At 44.1% G+C, this 25,211-nt stretch overlaps 1 protein-coding gene across 6 annotated transcripts in view; it reads right to left on the reverse strand.

The window, feature by feature from the left end:
- LOC147010306 (disabled homolog 2-interacting protein-like) overlaps nucleotides 1-25,211 on the reverse strand; it is a 137,570-nt gene that overhangs the window by 42,671 nt on the left and 69,688 nt on the right. Inside the window, exons 1-3 of one of the 6 annotated variants that reach the window (XM_085859144.1) lie at nucleotides 12,793-12,916; nucleotides 11,676-11,761; nucleotides 6,763-6,868 (exon numbers count right to left, since the gene is read on the reverse strand). Coding sequence is in view for 2 of the 6 variants with exons in the window: in XM_085859142.1 (XP_085715268.1) it covers nucleotides 6,763-6,868; nucleotides 11,676-11,761 (192 nt within the window). In the remaining 4 variants the exon portion in view is untranslated. Of the gene's footprint in view, nucleotides 1-6,762; nucleotides 6,869-11,675; nucleotides 11,762-12,302; nucleotides 12,538-12,792; nucleotides 12,917-25,211 lie in introns of those variants that run through there. The other 5 variants (XM_085859145.1, XM_085859147.1, XM_085859146.1 and 2 more) reach the window with 5 other exon arrangements.

Here is a 25,211-nt window from a genome sequence, read left to right on the forward strand (position 1 = left end):
TTTGCCTATGGAATCCAAGGCCAACTCCACTCATGGCTTTCTAACTTCCTCCACTCTCGAAGCCAATGTGTGACACTCAATGGAATCCTTTCATCTCCTCTGGCTGTCAAGGTTGAAGTGCCACAAGGCAGTGTTCTGGGCCCTGTTCTTTTCATGGTTTTCATCAATGATCTCTCTGACTCTCTGGAAAATCCTCTTTATCCCTTTCATGATGAGTCCACCCTCTGCAGTGCCACCTCCCATCCCTCAGACCGGCAACCAGCAGCTTCTTCGCTCTCTGCAGATCTGGGGAAAATTACAAACTGGTCCATCATGTGCAACATGACTTTCAATCCTGACAAATCTCACACTCTCTCAATGTCTCTCCGAAAATACTGTCTGGAACACCCCCCCACCCAACCCCCATATACTTTCTCAACAATCCTCTGGAAGAGGTCCTTTCATTCAAGCTTCTCGGTCTCACTATCTACCATGATCTTTCCTGGGAAAGCCACATTTCCAAACTGGCCTCCAAAGCCTGTCGCAGACTGGGACTCCTCCGTTGTGCAGAGTCCTTCCTCGGCCCACCTGACCTGCTGACCACATACAAAGCTTTCGTCTGCAGCCTTATGGAGTACTGCTCTCCCCTCTGAGCTGGTGCTCCTGCCTCTCACCTTTCTCAGCTTCACGCTATGGAAACCAAGGCATTTAGGATCATTGGTATGCTGTCTCCCACAATGAGGCTGAGTTCTTTGGACTTCTCACTCTCTCACCGCAGGCAGGTCGGTGGTCTTTCTGTCTTCTACCGTCTCCCGTCGCCCCACCCCACGCCCCCCGCTCTGTCTGCAATATGCTCGCCCCATATTTCCGCAGGGTGCTCAAGGTCCGCCAGCAACCCCCTTCTGGTAAAACTACCAAAATCAAGAATCACTGCTCACCTTCACTCCTTCATTCTTCTTTTTCCGCACCTCTGGAACAAACTCCCACACTCTTTTCAATGCTACTCCTCCATCCAGGTCTTCAAAACAGCTGTTCACCAGCACCTCTTATCTTCCCCCATCCAAAAACATGATCTTTTCTATCCCCATTAATTCACCCCAAACCCACCTCCTTCAAATTCCCTGCTTTCCTTCCTGAAAGTTCCCTGTCATGTATGGTCCTGATAGTCCCTGCAGTGTCCATCTTATTTACCCCGTGTTCCTGGCCCCATCCCACTCCCTTCCACAGATCTCCTCATGTCTCTGTTCCCCACTGTTTTGTGCTTCTGTCTCCCACCCCTCTTGTCTCCTGCCCCCCTTGTTGTGCATTCTTTGTGTTAGCTCTCATATGAGCCTCACCAATGTTAACAAAAAAAAGTCATGGAATCCATCATTACAGTTGATATGAGATCCTTCATTTTCTCCAACCTCATCTCAGATCATTAATTTGATTTCAGACCGTCACTCAACCTTGGATATGCTGCTTCTGCTCTCCCAACAATGGATGGAGGCCCTCAATATCAGACACGAGTTCAGGGCTGTCCCTCTGAACATATCTCGTGCTTTTGATACAGCCTGATGTCCTGCCATTACTCTCCAAACTGTTTGCCGATGGAATCCAAGGCCATCTCCACTCATGGCTTTCTAACTTCCTCCACTCTCGAAGCCAATGTGTGACACTCAATGAAATCCTTTCATCTCCTCTGCCTGTCAAGGTTGAAGTGCTGCAAGGCAGTGTTCTGGGCACAGTTATATTCCTGATCTTCATCAATGATTTCTCTGACTCTCTGGAAAATCCTCTTTATCTATTTGCTGATTTTTCCACCCTCTGTCGTGACATCCCTCATCCTTCAGAAAAGCAGGCTGCAGCCATTCCCTCTCTTTAGACCTCAAAAAACTCACAATCTGTTGAAACACTTGGAATGTATCTTTCAATCCTGACAAATCTCACACTCTCATGAGCTCTCTCACTCTCTCTGAAAGGACTATCTACAAACCCTCCTAGCAACTTTCTCAACAATCTTCTTGAGGAAATTCAGTCATTCAAACTCATGGATCTCAGTATCAGGCATGATCTATCTTGGGCAAGCCACATTTCAATGTCAGCCTCTAAAGCCAGCCACTGACTGGCCACCCCCCATCATATAAGGTCATTCCTTGACACACCTGAACACCTCTCCACTGATAATGCCTTGATGCACAGCTTGATGGAGTATTGCTCAACTCTCTGGGCTGGCTCCCCTGCCTCACATCTTGCTTAGCTTGACACCGTGGAAACCAAGACCTTCAAGATTATTGGCATCCCCCATGATGAAGCTGAGTCTATGGGTCTATCACTTCGCCATTGCAGACAAGTCAGTGGTTTCTCTATCTTCTCCCACCTCCTTTGTGGTCTTGCACCCTCTGCTCTTTCCATGCTTTGTCCCCCTTCCTAGGTTTCTGCAAGGCTCACACAGTCCACCATCAATCTTCTTCTGGTGAAACTTCTTTAATCCAGGATCACTGCTCACCTCCACTCATTTGTTCCTCTTTTTCGCCTTCTGTGGAACCAATTTCCACATTCTCCTCAATCTCATTCCTCCCTGCAGATCTTCAAGACAGCTGTTCACCATCATCTTCGATCATCCCCCATCCAAAACCATGATTTTTTTTTCTCCGCTCATTACCCCCACCCCACCAAAATCCTTCCTCCTTCCAAACTTCCAGTTTTCACTCATGAGGGTTTCCTTCTGTATCCATATGGTCCACCCCTTGCATCCTCTCCTACCCCCCATTCCTTCCCACACCCATTGTTTGTCTGCCTCCCCTGTCTTGACCTTCAGCTCTGCTGTTGGTGTTTTCCTCCTCTCTCTCAACTGTTACTTTTGTCCTGTTGCGTCTTAATCTGTTTTGTGTACTAATACTAGCTCTTCCATGAGCCTCGACGATGCATACAAAAATACCAAAAAAAAAACCAATGGTTAAACCCACTTTTCACTTTGCGTGCGCGGGGTAAATCCCATGTTGAGCCCCTTGCTTAATGAACTCTCAACATACACTACATGGCCAAAAGTATGCGGATACCCCTTCTCATTAGTGGATTTGGCTATTTCAGCCACACCCATTGCTGACAGGTGTATAAAATCAAGCACACAACCATGCAATCTCCATAGACAAACATTGGCAGTAGAATGGGCCGTACTGAAGAGTTCAGTGACTTTCAACGTGGCACGGTCATCGGATGTCACCTTTCCATCAAGTCAGGGTGTCAAATCTCTGCCCTGCTAGAGCTTCCCCGGTCAACTGTAAGTGCTGTTTTGTGAAGTGGAAACGTCTAGGAGCAACAACAATTCAGCCACAAAGTGGTAGGCCACATAAGCTCAGAGAACAGGACCACCGAGTGCTGAAGCGCATAGTGCGGAAAAATCATCTGTCGTCGGTTGCAACACTCACTACCGAGTTCCAAACTGACTCTGGAAGCAATGTCAGCACAAGCACTGTTCATCGAAAGCTTCATGAAATGGGTTTCCATGACCGAGCAGGTGCACACAAGCCTAAGATCACCATGCGCAATGCCAAATGTCGGCTGGAGTGATGTAAAGCTCACCACCATGGGACTCTGGAGCAGTGGAAACACGTTCTCTGGAGTGATGAATCACGCTTCACCATCTGGCAGTCCGACGGACTAATCTTGGTTTGGCAGATGCCAGGAAAACACGACCTTACCGAATGCATAGTGCTAACTGTAAAGTTTGGTGGAGGAGGAATAATGGTCTGGGGCTGATTTTCATGGTTCAGGTTAGGCCCCTTAGTTCCAGTGAAGGGAAATCTTAACACTCCAGCATACAATGGCATTCTAGATCAGGTGTCTCCAACCTGCGGCCCGCGGGCCACATGCGGCCCCTTAGACGGATCTATGCGGCCCGTGGTGCCATATTAAGCTTACATTACAATGTAGCCCGCGATACTGCCAATTTGTCAGGGTCAATGATCAAAGCGTTCTGTAATTTTTATTATGATTTTGATTCATATTTGACACGTGTTTTTAACCCGATTATTCATTTATCATATTCGTTGGCAAGAAAAATATATTCTGCACTAATTTTTGTTTAAATTTCCGCATATTAATTATATATAATTTTTCGGAATATAGCGTCCTTTTTTTGGGTGCGGCCCTCCGCCCCTCACCACTTTGGTTTTGTGGCCCTCCGCACAAAAAGGTTGGAGACCCCTGTTCTAGATGATTCTGTGCTTCCAACTTTATGGCAACAGTTTGGGGAAGACCCTTTCCTGTTTAAGCATGACAATGCCCTCGTGCACAAAGTGAGGTCCATACCTTAATGGTTTATCGAGATCGGTGTGGAAGAACTTGAGTGGCCTGCACAGAACCCTGACCTCAACCCCATCGAACACCTTTGGGATGAATTGGAACACCGACTGAGCCAGACCTAATCGCTCAACATCAGTGCCCAACCTCAAGACTGCTCTTGTGGCTGAATGGAAGCAAATCCCTGCAGCAATGTTCCAACATTTAGTGGAAAGCCTTCCCAGAAGAGTGGAGGCTGTAATAACAGCAAATAACAGCTAACCCTAACTCCATATTTATGACCCTGATTTTGGACTGACAAGGTGTCCACATACTTTTGGCCATGGAGTGTACCACGGAACATTCACAGTCCACATGGAGACAGTACACACACAATCAGTTATTTAGATAATCATGTGATAAACCTGTTCATGAGAAAACTATCATGATCAATTTAAAGGGTTAAAATGTTTGGGTTTTTTTTCTCTGTGGTTATCAATTTTCCATTTTCAATAGCAAATGCCACATTACGTCACATTCAGACATCATGACGGAAGTCATGTGTCCTGCTCTTCATGAAGAGAAACGTTTTAAATTTTCTTGTTTATTTTTTCCTCTTACTTTTATTTTCTGTTATTCTCAGCATATTTATTGACATCCATTACTTAACCACACCAGAAATATTTTCACCATCCCTACCAGCATCCCTTCGAACCCTTTTAAATTTCTTCACCTCCACCATCCACCAAACGACCTACCCCACCACGCCTCTACATTATATTTCCCCAAAGTAAAAGTTTGCACCACACACCATAATAACTCAATGTTTGGACGACACACCACAATACCTCAATGTTTGAACCATACACCATAATAACTCAATGTTTGGACCACACACCACAATACCTGAATGTTTGGACCATGCACCACAGTAGCTCAATGTTTGCACATGTTTGCACCACATACTGCAATACTTCAATGTTTGGCCCACACACAACAATAGCTTAATGTTTGGACAATGCACCACAATAGCTAAATGTTTGGAACACATGCCACAATACCTGAATGTTTGGAGCACATGCCACAATACCTGAATGTTTGGAGCACATGCTACAATACCTGATTGTTTGGAGGATGTTCCACAATACCTGAATGTTTGGATCAAACGCCACAATACCGGAATGTTTGGACCACACACCACAATGCAACGCTGCATTCTGTTGCCTCCCCTATCCTTGATGTTCTCTCTCTTCTTCCAAACCTCCTTCTTTTCACCATTTGCCTTTGCTACTTCCTCTGTCCACCATGCCTGGTTTCTATCCCACGATGATGCACCCTTTCCTGACATCTTTCCACACAAAACTTCTGCAATTCCCCTAAACTCCTCTCCATACTTCTTCCACTCCTCCGCTGAGTTGCTCATACTGAGCCCTCAACCTCTCCTTGTGCTCTATGAGGATGTTTCCCCTACACTTCCCCCACCTAATAATCTTCCACCCCTGCTCTCAACCTCCCTCCTTTTCTTCATCCATATCATAAACGCCACAGGTTTGTGCTGGGTGGTAACATGCTTTCATGTCATGACCTTACAATCCTTAACCCTCCACAACTGTCACCTCCTTATCACCACCAAATCCATTTCTGTTCTATGTTGTCCACTCCTAGAGGAAATCTTGTGGCTTCCTCGTTTTTGAAAGAATGAACCAGCTATGTCCATCCCATTCCTCACCACCAGCTCCACCAGCTCTTGACCCTTTTTAGTCCTCGTTCCCTAACCGAATTGACCAACACATTCTTCTTCACCTGGCTCTGTTACCCCCACCTGCACGTTAACGTTCCCCGCAATGCATAGCATCAACTCCTGCTCAACCATTCCCATCATCCTCTTCAGCACATTCCTAAATTGCTGCTTGTCCACCCCAGTCCTTCCCATTTGTAGCCCATACACCAACATAACACAAATCATTTGTCTCTGTCACCACCCATGCCATAACTATCCATCCCTCCCATCTCTCCACTCTGACCACCTGTTTGCTGATCTTATCAGAGAGAATTATTCCCATGACATTACTCCTTCCATCCCCACCCAAGTGCAACAGCTTGTATCCTCCTACCAACCTCCTCACCCTGTCTCCTTTCCATTTGGTCTCCTGTACACACAACACTTCCGACCTTCTTCTCTGCATCATGTCCACCACATTGACTCCTCTACCCCCCATTGATCTCACATTCAAACTACCTAGCCGAACCTCGCTTCTGAATTGCTGCCCACCTGGCAAAGCCAGTGCCATCTTGATCATTTTTGGACGCTCTGGTCATCAATCAGCACTGCCCAGGCTGACCCCTCTAATCATCATTTCCTCTCATGGTATCTCATGTTTTTTCATTATCTCCATCAGTTTGTCATGTTTAACTCTATTGAATGCCTTCATATAGTCTATAAAACATACAAATGACTTTCTATTCTATTTATCACTCTTTCAGATAACATCCTCAGAAGCATGATCGAGTTTATATTACCGTAAGCAAAGTCTCGTGTTGGTTGTCCCGAATCCACAGGTACACTCACAGCCCGGCGAAGAACCCGCGAACTTGGTCCTCTCGACTCCTGAGGTTCAAAGGGGAGCTTGGGAGGGAAGGGCCGGGGTGGGGGTGATGAGAGATATCCATGTGGTTGGTACCATAAAACACTACCTGAAGGTCCTGCACGATGTCATAGCCATATTGGATTGTTGAAGCTTACCTCAACGCTTAGTGATGAACTTTACTTTGAGATAAAATGCTCTTGAAGAAAAATTCGTTGAAAAAATACCTGAGATAACAGCTGCTCTTTGTTGGCTTATTTTGGCATTTCAAATGGACGACAGTCAACTGATGCCACCACCTTGGGTGCTATCTCTGTATTACATACGCACTTGAGAAAACGGAGGGTGGTATAAATTGATAAGATTAAAAATGAGAAAAGGAGAAGCACGGATGACAAGCGAGAGGACGGAAGGCAGAGGAGTGTGGGAGGGGTGGGTAGAAAAGGTGAAAGGGGTCTGGGAGGAGAAAGGAGGAATTGGAGGAGAGAGGATGGATGACATGAATGGAGTAACGTGAAAACTTAGAAATCTAAACTTTGTGCAGAGGTTTGCCACACATATACAACAAAGACATGTACAAACACACAGGTGAGCTAGTTCATTCTCTTTGTAACTTGGCAAAACAAATAACTCAACAGGTGTTCATTCAGTTGAGGGAATAAGTAAGAGGTTTTTGTCTCACGACTCATCCCACAGGATGTACTTATGAGGAAACTTGGAGCAAGACAGTACTCAGTCAAGGAGCTGTCATTCACAGACCACTGCATTTGATACCTGCGTGCTTGACCTGTCTGCATGCACCACATGTTGCCTGCACTTGAATGCACCACAGGTCACTGCACCTGGATTCCTGACTTGCCTGTACGAACCATAGGTCGCCTGCACGGGTACATGACCTATCTGCATGCATCACAGGTCGCTTGCACCTGGATGCATGACCTGCCTGCATATGCCACATTTCACCACACATGGATGCACGACCTGGTTGCACACACCGCACGTCACTGCACCTGGAAGTATGATGTGCCTGCAAGCACCACAGGTCACTGCACATAAATGCATGACATGCCTCCACATGCCACAGGTCACTTGCCCATGGATTGCATGACCTGCCTGCACATGCCACAGGTCACTGCACCTGGATGCACGACCTGCTGCACGCACCACAGGTCACTGCACCTGGATACACGAGCTGCCTGCACGCACCACAGGTCACTGCACCTGGATGCGTGACCTGCCTGTACATGCCGCAGTTCACTGCACCTAGATGCATGATCTGCTGCATGCACCACACGTCACTGCACCTGGATGCATGACCTGCCTGCATGTGCCCCAGGTTCTCCACAAGAAGGCCGTTTCCAGTATGAGCCTCGTCCCAAGCTGACCCAACTGGTCCACAACTCACCAGTCAATCACCTGCTCACTTTCCATGATGTAGGTCAGGCTCTATGTTCTCTGATTCTCACTAGGCTTCAAACCAATCCATGGTCATGAGTAATACGATATTTACCACCTTTGTGACCTTACAAAGTTATCTTTCATTCTCCACTGATGCACCTTCCGCCCACCTTGCCACCCGTGTATGTTCATTGCTTGCCCTCTCTGGAATGTTGCAAGATCCGGCTCAACCAGTGATGCCTAATTTGCAATCATATTAGATTTTAGACCATAAGTAAACAATGTACTTGCATTGGTGAGGTAATCATGCCCTCCTCCCTCCCACCCCCCCCTCCTCAACCCCCGCCTGGAATATCACAGAGATTCGCACACGAACAGGACAGGGACAAACAGGATAATTAATTATTTTGATGTACTTCTCACAAATAAAACGAGTATCAAAAGTTTTGAGGATTCTTTGTTTTTCTGGAAGTTCAAATGTGTTAATATCTGGATTGAAGAGGACCAGCACATTGATCTTTACACTCCATAACCATATGTTTGTATATGTACAAGGGTCTGGGCTGGGAGTGAATATGAACGATTCAGGGAAGCAGGTTCCCAACTCCCAAAGGTTATATTGGTGGATTTGGGGGGGGGGAGAGAGAGAGAAGGACAAATACAAGGAGCAAAGGATGAATGACGAAAACAGTAAGATTGGCCTGGAGATGAACAGAATGGGAATGAACCAGAGTGTAGAAGAGATGGAGTATGACAATGTTTATGGGTAAACACATTAGGTAGTGATGGGCAGTGCATTTGAAAGACTGAATTGGCAAGACACCAGTGCAGAAATGATTACAGATAACTTCACAAACTGCTTTTATGACGTGTGACCACCATAAACCCCAATACGAGCTTGTATACATCTTGTTATCGACCAAATCGGATAATACAGCTCGTGCTGTGGTGGTGTTGTGCGATTCTCTGACCGGGACCACATACACTTCGTGAAGACAGTGTGGTTCGGACGCAGCAACCTCACGCATGCCTTTCAAGGATGTCTGGAGTAGGTTCAATCGAATTTAGTCCGGAGATCATCTCGGTCAGTTCAGTGTTGAAAATGGTGAATGATGTGGACAGGTATTTATATCATCCATATAACCATTAAGTTCGGACCTTGCTATTGACCCTGGGGGACAGCTATGGGTGTAGTGATCTCATACCTGTATCTGACATCGGTCATCGGACCTCTCCGGATGATGACAAGACCAGTTATATGCCCAACTCGAATGCCAGTCAACGCAATCAGGCTGCTCCCACCAACCTGATCATCCGTCCTAACGGCACAAATGGCAAATAATTTCCCATTTGGTCTCTAGATCCATCGGTCCGTGGCAGTCCATCGTTGAAGTGTGTAAGAATCAAGATGCATCTGTGAAAAGAACATGGTGCCTGCCAATGGTCCACCCTCCTGTTTTGATGCAGTGTTGCTGTCAATGGCACTATGTTTGAGGAATGAGGAGTAGTGGACTTCTAGATTTCATACAACTTTCATGAAGCATGTTTTGAACTGTTTGCTTGACATTTGTTGCTTTATTCCACTGTGGAGGTCAATGTGAAGAGATCATAATGTAGAAAACCTTTTCCATCAATGTAATGATCCTCACATGGGGTTGTAATAATTGGGTGGCCTGAAAGAGGTCTCTCCATGAACTGACCAATCTGATGGTACCGTGTTAGTGCCCTAGAACCGCCACTGCGATGGACATTGTACTGAGAAGAACCAATCGGAATCATCTCACTTCGAACCATCCCGATGATGGGAGCAAACTCATTTGATGTTAAATGATTCTTCAGCTTTCCTCAACCGACTTGGACCACATAAGGGGGCGATTTATAGTGGATAGTGGCCTGGATTGTATGGAGATGTGAATTGCAGGTGAATTTCCAGGATCACTGAGATCGGGTGAGAATAATTGGAACATGACTCGTTACACAACTCGTTTCAATTTCCTGATTGGGTTTTTGTTTCCTCAATAACCAATGTTTGAACACATATGCGTGGCTAATACGTTTCTGAATCTGAATCATGAAACCACATTTTCGAAGTTGTTGCTTGTTTTTGTGAGGAGAATATAAATCAACAACTGTACAGACCATGAGCCATCATAATAAAGACATAAAAGGGCATAATGTTAATTTATAGAGGATCGAGGGTCTGCCCTAACTAGTCACCATATTTAGAAGTTTCCACTCACAGAGGCACAACAAGAGACAGTGAGGGAATGACTAAGTGAGTGATGCAACGAGAAAGAGAGAGTGAATAAATGAGTAACAGAATGATAGTGAGTGAATGAGTGAAAATAAGACAGAGTGTTTCAGTGAGGGAGAAAGAACAAATGAATTTGTGAATAAATGAGAATATGATTTTTTCTGATCTGGAGAGTTGAGCTGGAGAAAGGTAAATAACAAAAGGATTATAAAAACGATATATGTTCCAGTTAGACGTGTGTTTTGAACCTCGGTAATATGGCAATTCAAATCAAAGAAAAAAAGAGAGAGAGAGAGAGAGAGAGAGAGAGAGAGAGAGAGAGAGAGAGAGAGAGAGAGAGAGAGAGAGAGAGAGAGAGAGAGAGAGAGAGAGAGAGAGAGAGAGAGAGAGAGAGAGAGAGAGAGAGAGAGAGAGAGAGAGAGAGAGAGAGAGAGAGAGAGAGAGAGAGAGAGAGAGAGAGAGAGAGAGAGAGAGAGAGAGAGAGAGAGAGAGAGAGAGAGAGAGAGAGAGAGAGAGAGAGAGAGAGAGAGAGAGAGAGAGAGAGAGAGAGAGAGAGAGAGAGAGAGAGAGAGAGAGAGAGAGAGAGAGAGAGAGAGAGAGAGAGAGAGAGAGAGAGAGAGAGAGAGAGAGAGAGAGAATTTATTGAACGATGTATGATGTAATAAACCTCATCTAATACAGTGGGCCTGAATATTGTACTGCAATCAAGGTGGCATCATGTATTACCATGCAAGGCACAGATTAGGCCGATGATCTGCTTGGCCGAAACTGTACTTTGAACCTGGGCATGCACATGAATACCTGTGGTCATCCAGGTAGATATTAAATGACACCGCTAGACCTTGAACGTCCTCAGAGTGTGGCAATGGCTCTGGGAGCATGTTCTTGTACATTATATGGAGCGAGCGCTCGTGGGATGGAAATGGTACAAGACTGTGGTGCACGAGGCAAGAGAACAATCAATGACATATGGATGGTGCATATAATATATATATATATATATATATATATATATATATATATATATATATATATCAATTAACGAGAAAATGTAACCCACATGCCCATAATAAACCATAAATTAGACATAAATAAAGACAAATAATGCAAACTAATACGGTAAAAGAACAGGGAAAGAAAACAAAATAAATGTCACCGATGAGATGATCAAAAAACGAGGTATAAAGAATATGAACCTGATCTCTCTCTGGGGGTCCTTGGCTGTCAGGTGTCCCCCGAGAACGCCTGCTCCAGTCTCCTCTCTCACCCAGCTCCCTACCTTCTGGGGTAGAGGGAAGACAGTCGGAGAGAGAACAGTTGTCATAGCAACCAATGCACCCCACAAGATGAAATTAGATGAAATTAGAAAACAATCTCTCTTTGTCTCCTCCCCCCAACAACTGATGATGTAAAGATGTTGCTATGGAAACACTTCCCACATATTTCCTCCTTATTCCCCTAAACCCCCACCACCAAATCTACCCCTCCTCCCCCCCCCCACACCCAATCTCAAGTCTTTCCCTAAAAATGGAACTCCCATTAACCATTTCCGTGGAGCCTTTCACACTTTCACAAAGCTCTGGAATGATCCAACTTATTCGGTTCCATTCATCGGGATAACGGTCCAAGAGATTCCAAAAAAAAAACCTCAATTTTCCATTGAAGAAGGACGTGAAGAGCACATTAGTAGCATGACAACAAACGTGACTTACAATTAGTATTAGGTTAATGAGAAAACCAAGAGAGGCGAGTAGAGAGGAAAGGAGCAACAAAAGGGTTAAGTTTGCCTTTCTTCCCCCAATCCCCACAACCCCTCCCCCCACCTGCCAGGTTCGACTTCTTCCCACGCAATCCCCCCTACGCATTAACTCTTTCACACATTCCAGGCAGGAGAGTGCTGCCATCAGCACAGCTTCCCCAAATTGGAGCTCCATTAACTCCTCGTTTCCGACGTGCAATGATCTTCCGGTGGACTATTTAAGGTCTTCAGCTTTCAAGCACTCCACAACATGCACGTCTGCTTTTCTGCGTGACTTTCAGCTGCCATCTCACATCGTGCTGTCAATATTTGCAATCAAGAGAGAAAGGGGAAGAGAGCGAGGCAGACGAGGAGAAGAGAGATGGCGAGAGGGAAAGAAAGGAGCGGTGGACAAAAATAGAACAAATAACGAAGATTGCAAGAGAAATATTTATACTTAATCTGTCTGTGACCTCTTTATAATCAGCATTATAAAATGTTAAATACGTACAGGAATTACAAATAGGAGAAAATGTCTCACGAGACAAGACAGAAGAATAAGCAAGCCTACCCACCTCTCTTCTTCCTCTTTCTCTCTCATCCCTCCTCTCTCTCTCTCTCTCTCTCTCTCTCTCTCTCTCTCTCTCTCTCTCTCTCTCTCTCTCTCTCTCTCTCTCTCTCTCTTTTTCTTTTTTTCCTTTCTCACTTCTCTCCTCTCTCATTCTCTCTCCTCGCTCTCATTCTCTCCCTCCGCTCGCTCTCCTCGCTCTCATTCTCTCCCCCTCTCCCTCCTCCGAGTCAGGTCGCACGCACCCCCTCACTTTCTCTCCAACCCATCCAATACTCACAGCCCACAAGCTAAACAACTGACATCATGTACAATGATATATGGACAACAGTCGACAAGTGAAATTAAAGCAGGGAAAAAGCAGGTCATCCTGGGTGGGGGAAAAAAAAATATATATATATATATATATATTTATATATAATGACAGATCTACATACAATGCTGTCTATTGTGAAACATCAAACAAAAGGCAATTGTTGAAATGGTCACGTGGAATTATAAAAGATCAAAGAAACAAATAATCGGTTATCGACCCGTTTCAACCTCAATGACCTTGCACCGCTGCGTCGAGCTTATTTCATCCATAAAACGTCATAAGCAAATTGTTATAAAACAAAAATGTCCCAAAGTACCATTTACAATGACAACAGCATTGGGATTTCATATGACCAACTTCTCAGCAAAACATTTCATGTTAAAATCATGGACAAGCTTCAGCCTGAAAATCCCAAAACTATTAAACAGATTTCTGGGATGAGAAGAAAAATGAATTCGGGACGGAGCAATGGCCATAAAGAGAGATGGAAACAACTTTGGTCCCCAGATGTGGATAGTCGAGTTGAGTGAGCTAATGGCACAAAGAACAGCTGAACTCGCCCTGAAAGGTCGTGTCACGGGGTACAGCGATCAATCATCACAAGCATCGTCAGAGTCAATGTTGTTCCAGCTTTGTTTATAAAATATGATTTAAAAATACTACTCACACGCTTTCAATGAACGTGCCATTAGGCAAATGCACAAATTCCCATTGGACAGAAGAGGTACAAATTCCCATTGGACAGAAGAGGTACAAATTCCCATTGGACAGAAGAGGTACAAATTCCCACAAGATAAAAGATGTACAAATTCCCATTGTACAGAAGAGGAAAAAATTCCGATTCGACAGAAGAGGTACAAATTCCCATTAGACAGAAGAGGTACACATTCCCATTAGACAGAAGAGGTACAAATTCCCATTCGACAGAAGATGTACAAATTCCCATTAGACAGAAGAGGTACACATTCCCATTAGACAGAAGAGGTACAAATTCCCATTCGACAGAAGATGTACAAATTCCCATTAGACAGAAGAGGTACAAATTCCCATTAGACAGAAGAGGTACAAATTCCCATTAGACAGAAGAGGTACAAATTCCCATTAGACAAAAGAGGTACAAATTCCCATTAGACAGAAGAGGTACAAATTCCCATTAGACAGAAGAGGTACAAATTCCCATTAGACAGAAGAGGTACAAATTCCCATTAGACAGAAGATGTACAAATTCCCATTAGACAGAAGATGTACAAATTGCCATTCGACAGAAGAGGTACAAATTCCCATAAGACAGAAGATGTACAAATTCCCATTAGAAAAGAAGATGTACAAATTCCCATTAGACAGAAGAGGTACAAATTCCCATTAGACAGAAGAGGTACAAATTGTATTAATCACATCATGAAAGGAATAAGTGGGATTGTGGATTTTGTAATTGTGATGAAATGTTTCAAACGGATCAGTGTTTGTTGTTGGAATCTTTCCGTTTCAACTCGTGTTTGTGGACAAACCTTTTTGTTGAATGACGAATTAACAAAGGGAAGACTATACTGTCTGACTTATGACGTTGAATTCTCACGTCTGATTCAGTCTAAATTTCCCAGCATGCCCTTTCATGACCTCTTTGTAGTCATGCGATGTCTTTGTTGTTCAGAGATATACGTGTCAAGTCCCAAAAATTAAAAAGACAAAAACCTGTTTTTATCAATTATTTGAAAAAACATTCGCATTTGTGTTTGAAAATTCAATGCGAACTGTTTCTACTCGCGTTATGATTTTTCGTTTCATCAAACCCACAAAACCAACACATTGAGTGACATCTCCACGCGCAAGAGCAGGGTGGTACTTTTGAAGACTTTAAACATTCTTCTGGTCTGTCCTGTCTGGAAACCTGAATCCCATAACATAGCAATATGAAACATATCGTGTTTGGAGAGAACATAAATGACCTCTTCCTTCCTCATAATTCACAGATGACTTGCTCATCTTGCACACGATTGTTCTTCATCCCTGCAACAAGCAGGCTGTGGATTCTTCTTGATCAGCAGATCAGCAATGTGGATTCTTCTTGATCAGCAGATCAGCAATGTGGATTCTTCTTGATCAGCAGATCAGCAATGTGGATTCGTCTTGATCAGCAGAGCAGCAATATGGATTCGTCTTGATCAGCAGATCAGCAATGCGGATTCTTCCTGATCAACAATGTGGATTCTCCCTGATCGGTAATGTGGATTCTCCCTGATCGGTAATGTGGATTCTTCCTGATCGGTAATGCGGATTCTTCCTGATCAGTAATGTGGATTCATCCTAATCGGTAGTGTGAATTCTTCCCGATCGGCAGATCAGCAATGTGGATTCTTCCCGATCGGCAGATCAGCGATGTGGATTCTTCCCGATCCGCAGATGAGCAATGTGGATTCTTCCTGATCAGTAATGTGCATTCTTCCTGATCAGCAATGTGGATTCTTCTTGATCAGCAGATCAGCAATGTGGATTCTTCCTGATCAGCAATGTGGATTCTTCCTGATCGGTAATGTGGATTCTTCCTGATCGGCAATGTGGATTCTTCCTGATCAGTAATGTGGATTCTTCCTGATCGGCAGTTCAGCAATGTGGATTCTTCCTGATCGGCAATGTGGATTCTTCTTGATTGGTAATGTGGATTCTTTCTGATCGGTAACGTGGATTCTTTCTGATCGGTAACGTGGATTCTTTCTGATCGGTAACGTGGATTCTTTCTGATCGGTAACGTGGATTCTTTCTGATCGGTAACGTGGATTCTTTCTGATCGGTAACGTGGATTCTTTCTGATCGGCAGATCAGCAATGTGGATTCTTTTTGATCGGTAATGTGGATTCTTCCCGATCGGCAGATCAGCAATGTGGATTCTTCCTGATCGGTAATGTGGATTCTTCTTGATCAGCAGATCAGCAATGTGGATTCTTCCTGATCAGAAATGCGGATTCTTCCTGATCAGCAATGTGGATTCTTCCTGACCAGCAATGTGGATTCTTCCTGATCGACAGTTCAGCAATGTGGATTCTTCATGAATGGCACTGTGGATTTTTCCCGATCGGCAGATCACCAATGTGGATTCTTCCCGATTGGCACTGTGGATTCTTCCCGATCGGCAGATCACCAATGTGGATTCTTCCGGATCGGCAATGTGGACTCTTCCTGATCGGCAGATCAGCAATGTAGATTCTTCCTGATCAGTAATGTGGATTCTTCCCGATCGGCAGATCAGCAATGTGGATTCTTTCTGATCAGTAATGTGCATTCTTCTTGATCAGCAATGTGGATTCTTGCTCATCAGCAATGTGGATTCTTCCTGATCAGTAATGTGGATTCTTCCTGATCAGTAATGTGGATTCTTCCCGATCGGAAAATCAGCAATGTGGATTCTTCCTGATCGATAATGTGGATTCTTCCTGATTAGCAATGTGGATTCTTTCTGATCGGCAGATCAGCAATGTGGATTCTTCCTGATCGGCAGATCAGCAATGTGGATTCTTCCTGATCGGCAGATCAGCAATGTGGATTCTTCCTGATCAGCAGATCAGCAATGTGGATTCTTCCTGATCATTAATGTGGATTCTTCCTGATCGACAGTTCAGCAATGTGGATTCTTTCTGATCGGCACTGTGGATTCTTCCCGATCGGCAGATCACCAATGTGGATTCTTACTGATCAGCAATGTGGATTCTTCCTGATCGGCAGATCAGCAATGTGGATTCTTTCTGATCGGTAATGTGCATTCTTCCTGATCAGCAATGTGGCTTCTTCCTGATCAGTAATGTGGATTCTTCCTCATCAGCAATGTGGATTCTTCCCGATCGGCAGATCAGCAATGTGGATTCTTTCTGATCGGTAATGTGCATTCTTCCTGATCAGCAATGTGGCTTCTTCCTGATCAGCAATGTGGATTCTTCCTCATCAGCAATGTGGATTCTTCCTGATCAGTAATGTGGATTCTTCCTGATCAGTAATGTGGATTCTTCCTGATCAGTAATGTGGATTCTTCCTGATCAGTAATGTGGATTCTTCCTGATCAGCAATGTGGATTCTTCATGATCAGTATTGTGGATTCTTCCCGATTGGCAGATCAGCAATGTGGATTCTTCCTGATCGATAACGTGGATTCTTCCTGATTAGCAATGTGGATTCTTCATGATTGGCAGATCAGCAAAGTGGATTCTTCCTGATCGGTAATGCGGATTCTTCCCTATCGGCAGATCAGCAATGTGGATTCTTCCTGATCAGTAATGTGGATTCTTCCAGATTGGCAGATCAGCAACGTGGATTCTTCCCAATCGGCAGATCAGCAACGTGGATGCTTCCCGATCGGCAGATGAGCAATATGGATTCTTCCCAATCGGCAGATCAGCAATGTGGATTCTTCCTGCTCTGCAGATCAGCAATGTGGATTCTTCCCGATCCGCAGATCAGCAATGTGGATCCTTCCCGATCCGCAGATCAGTAATGTGGATTCTTCCTGATCCACAGATCAGCAATTTGGATTCTTCCCAATCGGCAGATCAGTAATGTGGATCCTTCCTGATCAGTAATGTGGATTCTTCCCGATCGGCATAGGAGCAGCAATGTGGATTCTTCCCGATCAGTATTAATGTGGATTCTTCCTGATCGGCAGATCAGCAATGTGGAATCTTACCGATCAGCAATGTGGATTCTTCCTGATCGGTGATGTGAATTCTTCCTGATCGGTAATGTGGATTTTTCCCGATTGGCAGATCAGCAATGTGGATTCTTCCTGATCGGTAATGTGGAATCTTCCCGATCGGCAGATCAGCAATGTAGATTCTTCCTGATCAGTAATGTGGATTCTTCCTGATCAGCAATGTGGATTCTTCCTGATCATCAATGTGGATTCTTCCTGATCGGCAGATCAGCAATGTGGATTCTTCCTGATCAGTAGATCAGCAATGTGGAATCTTCCCGATCGGCAGATCAGCAATGTGGAATGTTGCCGATCAGCAGATCAGTAATGTGGATTCTTCCCTGTCAGCAGATTAGCAATGTGGATTCTTCCCGATCCGCAGACCAGCAATATGGATTCTTCATGATCTGCAGACCAGCAATGTGGATTCTTCCCGATCAGCAGATCAGCAATGTGGATTCTTCCCGATCTGTAGATCAGCAATGTGGATTCTTCCCGATTGGCAGATCAGCAATGTGGATTCTTCCCGATCCACAGATCAACAATGTGGATTCTTCCCTATTAGTAATGTGGATTATTCCCGATCGGCAGATCAGCAACGTGGATTCTTCCCGCTCGGCAGATCAGCAATGTGGATTCTTCCTGATCGGCAGATCAGCAATATGGATTCTTCCTGATCAGCAGATCAGCAATGTGGATTCTTCCTGATCAGTAATGTGGATTCTTCCTGATTGACAGTTTAGCAATGTGGATTCTTCCTGATCGGCACTGTGGATTCTTCCCGATCGGTAGATCACCAATGTGGATTCTTACTGATCAGCAATGTGGATTCTTCCTGATCGGCAGATCAGCAATGTGGATTCTTTCTGATCGGTAATGTGCATTCTTCCTGATCAGCAATGTGGCTTCTTCCTGATCAGCAATGTGGATTCTTCCTCATCAGCAATGTGGATTCTTCCTGATCATTAAAGTGGATTCTTCCTGATCAGTAATGTGGATTCTTCCTGATCAGCAATGTGGATTCTTCCTGATAAGCAATGTGGATTCTTCCTGATCAGTATTGTGGATTCTTCCCGATCGGCAGATCAGCAATGTGGATTCTTCCTGATCGATAATGTGGATTCGTCCTGATTAGCAATGTGGATTCTTCCTGATTGGCAGATCAGCAATGTGGATTCTTCCCTATCGGCAGATCAGCAATGTGGATTCTTCCTGATCGGTAATGCGGATTCTTCCCTATCGGCAGATCAGCAATGTGGATTCTTCCCGATCCGCAGATCAACAATGTGGATTCTTCCCAATTAGTAATGTGGATTCTTCCCGATCGGCAGATCAGCAACGTGGATTCTTCCCGATCGGCAGATCAGCAACGTGGATTCTTCCCGATCGGCAGATGAGCAATGTGGATTCTTCCCAATCGGCAGATCAGCAATGTGGATTCTTCCCGATCCGCAGATCAGCAATGTGGATTCTTCCCAATCCTCAGATCAGCAATGTGGATCCTTCCCGATCCACAGATCAGTAATGTGGATTCTTCCTGATCCGCAGATCAGCAATTTGGATTCTTCCCGATCGGCAGATCAGTAATGTGGATCCTTCCTGATCAGTAATGTGGATTCTTCCCGATCGGCATAGGATCAGCAATGTGGATTCTTCCCGATCAGTATTAATGTGGATTCTTCCTGATCGGCAGATCAGCAATGTGGAATCTTACCGATCAGCAATGTGGATTCTTCCTGATCGGTAATGTGGATTTTTCCCGATCGGCAGATCAGCAATGTGGATTCTTCCTGATCGGTAATATGGAATCTTCCCGATTGGCAGATCTGCAATGTGGATTCTTCCCGATCAGCCGATCAGCAATGTGGATTCTTCCCGATCTGTAGATCAGCAATGTGGATTCTTCCCGATTGGCAGATCAGCAATGTGGATTCTTCCCGATCCACAGATCAACAATGTGGATTCTTCCCGATTAGGAATGTGGATTATTCCCGATCGGCAGATCAGCAACGTGGATTCTTCCCGATCGGCAAATCAGGAATGTGGATTCTTCCCAATCCGCAGATCAGCAATGTGGATTCATCCTGATCAACAATCAAACGCATCAGCTGACAACACCTTGTGTTGCAGTTATCAATTACTAGTGGGTCCGTTGGTCCATTAGACCAATCATTCATTGGTCTTCACAACCTTGTAGCATACCCGCTTTCTGTACTGCGTGAGCATTATCTTGCCTTTCACCATTGCCAGATGTGCTTGTAGTCTCGGGAAATTATGGAATGACCCAGAACAAATTGTAATAGTAATTATTCCAATGTTAATCAACTCAGAAATATATCTGAAATAACATATCAAAAGTATACTCAAATCGAAGTTTGAGAACATTGTCTAATTTGCATAAATCCAAAATGGCCACCGCAAAATCTGAAATTTCTCCTTTTTTATTCATTTTTGGAGTGATAATTGATCTTTGGTGTTGTTTTGACACAATAAAATAATGTACATTGTTGAGGAACAACTTCCATGGTATATTGTGCCATAGAAATTGGAGCCGACAGTGCTGTGAGTAGTCACATGCACAATCGGCAGTCGACAGCATAAGAACAGGCGCGACTGGGGTTCCACTGCCGCTGGTCCATCAGTGTGGCGGCTACCAGTGTAGGAGAAATCTGCACACCATCGATGGATGTAACACCTTTCACGGGATGGGTATCATGGGCACGGTGACCCCAGGCATGGAAGGCACAACATCAGTTCCCTGAGTGAAAGTATCCAATGAAGAAATTACCTCTATTGCCAAATCAACATCTGCGACTTCTTCTTCTCTGAAGCAAAAGCTCTCCTTCCCATGCAGCAAAACAAGTTAGGAGATTATACAGAGTATGAAACATGTTGATTTGCAGTGGAATATATCACTCAGTATCAGGTCACAAAGACCACCTTGGTCTGGCATGATGCAGATGGTAAACAGAGGGCAACTACCCTGGTAAATCCTCCATGTTATTCCTGCCGATGCTCAACATTGATCCTGGTGAAACAATATGTGTATACTCCACAATGATGTATGTTAGTGAACATGCTAGTCATTATAGTGCCATGCCTATCCTGACATGCGATCAGCCATTATGGTTGAAGACTCTTATGATACAAGGAGGAAGTCCTGCAGACAGTGACATCAGATCTCTCGTTTTATGCCTTGGAGGCTTCCATACCTAGAAGAGTTATCATGGAACTATTGTCCACATATTGTCAGGATCAGGACTTCGTGAGTTACTGGAAACTGTCTATGCCAGTAATGCTGTGACACATCCTCAGTGGCAAGCAAATTGCCAGGGCTGTTCATGAGCATCTTCTTGTCAGTGCTGGACTCCACATGCTCCTCATATCGAAGGTATTTGGAACTGAGTTACTAAACACAGCAGGTGCCTTAGAGGATATAGATTCACCAAATGATGAATCACTCACTGAAGCTGATGATTACAACAACAATCTATTTGAAGGAGACCAACCTCAATCAAATATGCTCAATGATACCAGGAAACTATATCATGACCTGATGATGGGAGCAGTCACTCGAGAAGATGTAGAGAACTCACCTACATTGGAGCAGATAGAGAATCACCTGGATCTGGCTTTAAAGATTTGAAACAATCATGTACATCAAAGGTCTGGCTCCAATAGCTCGAAATGGTTTCTATCGTTCAAGCATTAATTCGGGCTGAACACACAGGCAATTAGATGATGCATTTTACTGTGATATGAAGAATGTTGCCCTTTCTTGCAACTTCCAGACATAACCATGACACAACATCACTCCATCTGTACCTGCAGAAGATGGATTGACTGGAGGAGCAGCATCCAGAAGTCTATCAACATTTCTTGCAAGGATTCCATGTGACCTGAAAATCGGATAGGTTCTGGGCTGGGTTGTCTGCTGACCTCGTAATTGAACAGGTGTTGATGTGCTGCCTGAAGACAACAGGTGGACTGACTCATGGGCGACACACAACATCTAGTATGGCTACTCCTAAGCAGCATCACATCGGAGGAGGTGAAGTTGGCAATGCAATAAAAGTCTGCAGTCAGCTTTGAAATCAGTGAGCAACACAAGACACATCGAATTCCAGAATGGCGAAGGATGTGTCTCATTGCAACAAACTGGTTGGATTCTTGTCTTCAAGAAATCCCTTCACAGATAATTGCATATTGTACAGCTTCGTTACTGGTGTAACTGCAGATATGTCCGTCAATGTTGATCAGGCGTTAGAAGTCGGTGCTAAAATTCTTCAGAACATGATTGGTAAAAGAGTAACACAACATTCGTTCAAAAGGAAGGAACAGGTAATCCCTTTTCACAACAAAAATGGTGTGAAGATTAAAGACGATGTTATCGACATTGAGCCCCAGCTCCTGTTCCAGAGACTTGTTACTGTAGTTACATAGAATGACAATCTGACTACAGTGTTCGAGTATGACTTGTGCAGTTATCTTCCCGTGCTGCTTGAGAACAGGACAACTCCCAGGCTCGCAACTAAGTCTACATTGGCTGATGCACTGTGGAAGATGATGCCTTCCGACATACCCACTCCATCAGGTCATGTCCAATACAATTGATACTGGATGGCAGTGCACTGCTCCATAGAATAATTTGAATCAGGGAATGACATAATTTATGATGATATATGCCAAGTCCACACGAGGTATATCAGATCCTATTATGGAAGAGCAGTTGTTGGATTTGATGGATATCTTGGGGGGGGGGGGGGAAGATATGACTCAATGAAGTCATCAACTAAAGATATGACTCAATGAATAAGAGGGTTCACGTATGTCGGAGCTAGTGCACAAGTATCTGATTTCATGGTGTTCCAAGGGAAGAAAGATGATTTCCTCTCCAATGTAGTCAACAAACAAAATTTCATCCACCTATAAGCTGATCACTTACAGTAAGTCACTCAGGCTATGTTGAACATGCCAAAGCGGATGCTGGCTTGCTGATTGATTGTGATCTCTGCCACCAAGGGTGAAGGACATTATGTTTTCACTCCGTTCTGTCTGTTTGTTATTTGCAAAATTGAATATTTTTAAAGTATATTGATCAGTTGATTTTATGATTCTGTCTGTTTGTCACCTACAGGTCACAATTTTAAACCGATCTTTACCACATGGTAAAGTTTGTCATAAGGAAGAAGCCTATTGTTTTTGAGGTCAAAAGGTCAACATAGGCCAAAGGTCAACAACTCAGGTGGTATTTCTAAATCCTCAATTTTGATTCGATTGACTTGAAATTTGAAGAGTTGTTGCATTTCAGGTCACTGAACTCAACCACCAATTATTTTTGAGGTCAAATTTGTTTTATGGATTTTGCAAGTATCGTGCTCTGCACGACGTCTTCTTCTTGTTTGTCTGTTTGTGTGCAATAAATCTCAAAAAGTTGTGGACGTGGATCAAATGAAATTTGTTGTGTTGTGATCAAAAGTTGTTGATCAAATGAAATTTGATGGGCAGCTTGGGTGTGTGACAAGGACGAGCTGATTATATTTTGGTGAAGATCCAAATCCGGATACGAGAATTATTTAAAATTTTAAAGTGATTCCTCATCATTGATTGATCGGGCCAAAAATGATATTTAGCATGATCTCAAAAGGTTGTGCACTGATTCGGACGAAACTTGGTGGACAGGTTGGGTGTGTGACCACGACAAATTGATTTTATTTTGGTGAAGATCCAAATCCAGATCTGGATACGAGAATTATTTAATTCCAAAGTGATTATTCACTATTGAGAAATCGGGCCAAAAACGACATAGTACTATGTGGCATGATATTTCAAAATGTAATGGGTCCGATATGTTCTCATGGATCAGGCATTGCATGGCGGAGGTATGCACTCTACCGAGCACCCTTCTCATTCAGAATGCCATTGCTTTTACCCACCAGTCTCCTTCTAGGCCTACACTCCTGGTTGCTGACACAGATATCCTCATTCAGCTGTGCTGGCATCGAAAACCATCAACTCCAGATGTATATACACTATTTCAGACCAGAATTTCGTCAAGGTGCAAAAAGAGCTCCAATATGCTGGAATCTGGCAGTGATACGAACAGTACTTGGTCCACAGGTATGCAATAACACTCTGTTTGTGCACACTATCCTGGGGTGTGACACGACATCTTCTTTGCATGGTGTTGGCAAAAAGATAGGTCTGAAGTTGATTAGCACAAATAAGGTCTTCTTGAAGCAAGCACAGGCGTTCTCAAAACAGAACAGCACAAGGGCAGAGGTAATTGCCACAGGAGATAAGGCATTGGGTCCAATATGTTCAAATCCACAAAAGTCTACCTGGCGATACATTGAATTTCCTCAGGTTTCAACGCTTCTCCCAGAAGATAGACAGTAGTATATCACTCGTGCAACCTGAAGTGCTCCCACCCTCATCAGCTGCTTGCATGTGTACCTGCAAGTTCAGGAGTGGATGGGTAAAGCCACTGAGGCGTCACCAGAGAATTGGGGCTGGGACACACAAGGTGATAAGTTCCTGCCGGTGCTCACTGATAGAGCAGCAGCTCTTTCATCATTGCTTGAAGTAGTCAGATGCAACTGCAAATCTGGGTGCAGTAGCAGACAGTGTACATGTCACAAGAATGGAGGCGGCACTGCTCGACAGGTTGTGGACACTGCCGAGGACTGTGTACAAACATGTCACCGTTAGAAGATGAGGATGTTGCTGATGAGTGAAACATTACAGGCAATGTAGATTACAATAAACACACACACACACACATATATTACACATTCCAGGACAAAAATAATTCACTGTAAAAGTGATTGATTTGTAAATCATTAGTAATGGAATAAATACATAAATAAATAAAGATGGGGCTTTGTAACCAATGCTGAGAGTGCTTTTGCAAAAGCACTTTATGTGAAGTTCTCATATATATCATTTTTGTTTATTACCCTCTCATAACTGTAAGCACTGGCGTACTAAAGGGGATGCAGGGAGGGCGGTCTGCCCCGGGTGAGAGGTGGGGGAGGGGTTGCCATTGGGAGAGTTGAAATACCAGGACGATGATATAATGATAGTTTTAGTTGCAAGTGACATTATAATGTTATTATTTACCTCAAAATAAAGACAGTAACTCGGAACTAAAACCATCGTTTCATCATCGTACACAGAACCGTAAATAAACATGGAGTAGGAACACAGCATTAGATTGAAGGGCATAAGGTGGTGGAAGTGGTGGTTTATGGGAGGAGGTCGGAGGAGCTGATGGGCTTGGTAGGGGTTCGGCGGTAGATGAAGCAGATGTTGATGGCTTCAAGTAGTTGCTGAGAGTGGAATGGTGACAGTTTATTAATTTCTCCTCAAGGGTCCTCATTTTTTCCTGGTGTTGGCTTAATGGTTAGGGTGGTGGGCTTGAGATCTTTGGATC

Source organism: Eptatretus burgeri, chromosome 16, assembly GCF_056783735.1.
Source record: "Eptatretus burgeri isolate ZD-2024b chromosome 16, Ebu_testis_v1, whole genome shotgun sequence".
Lineage (NCBI taxonomy): Eukaryota > Metazoa > Chordata > Myxini > Myxiniformes > Myxinidae > Eptatretus > Eptatretus burgeri.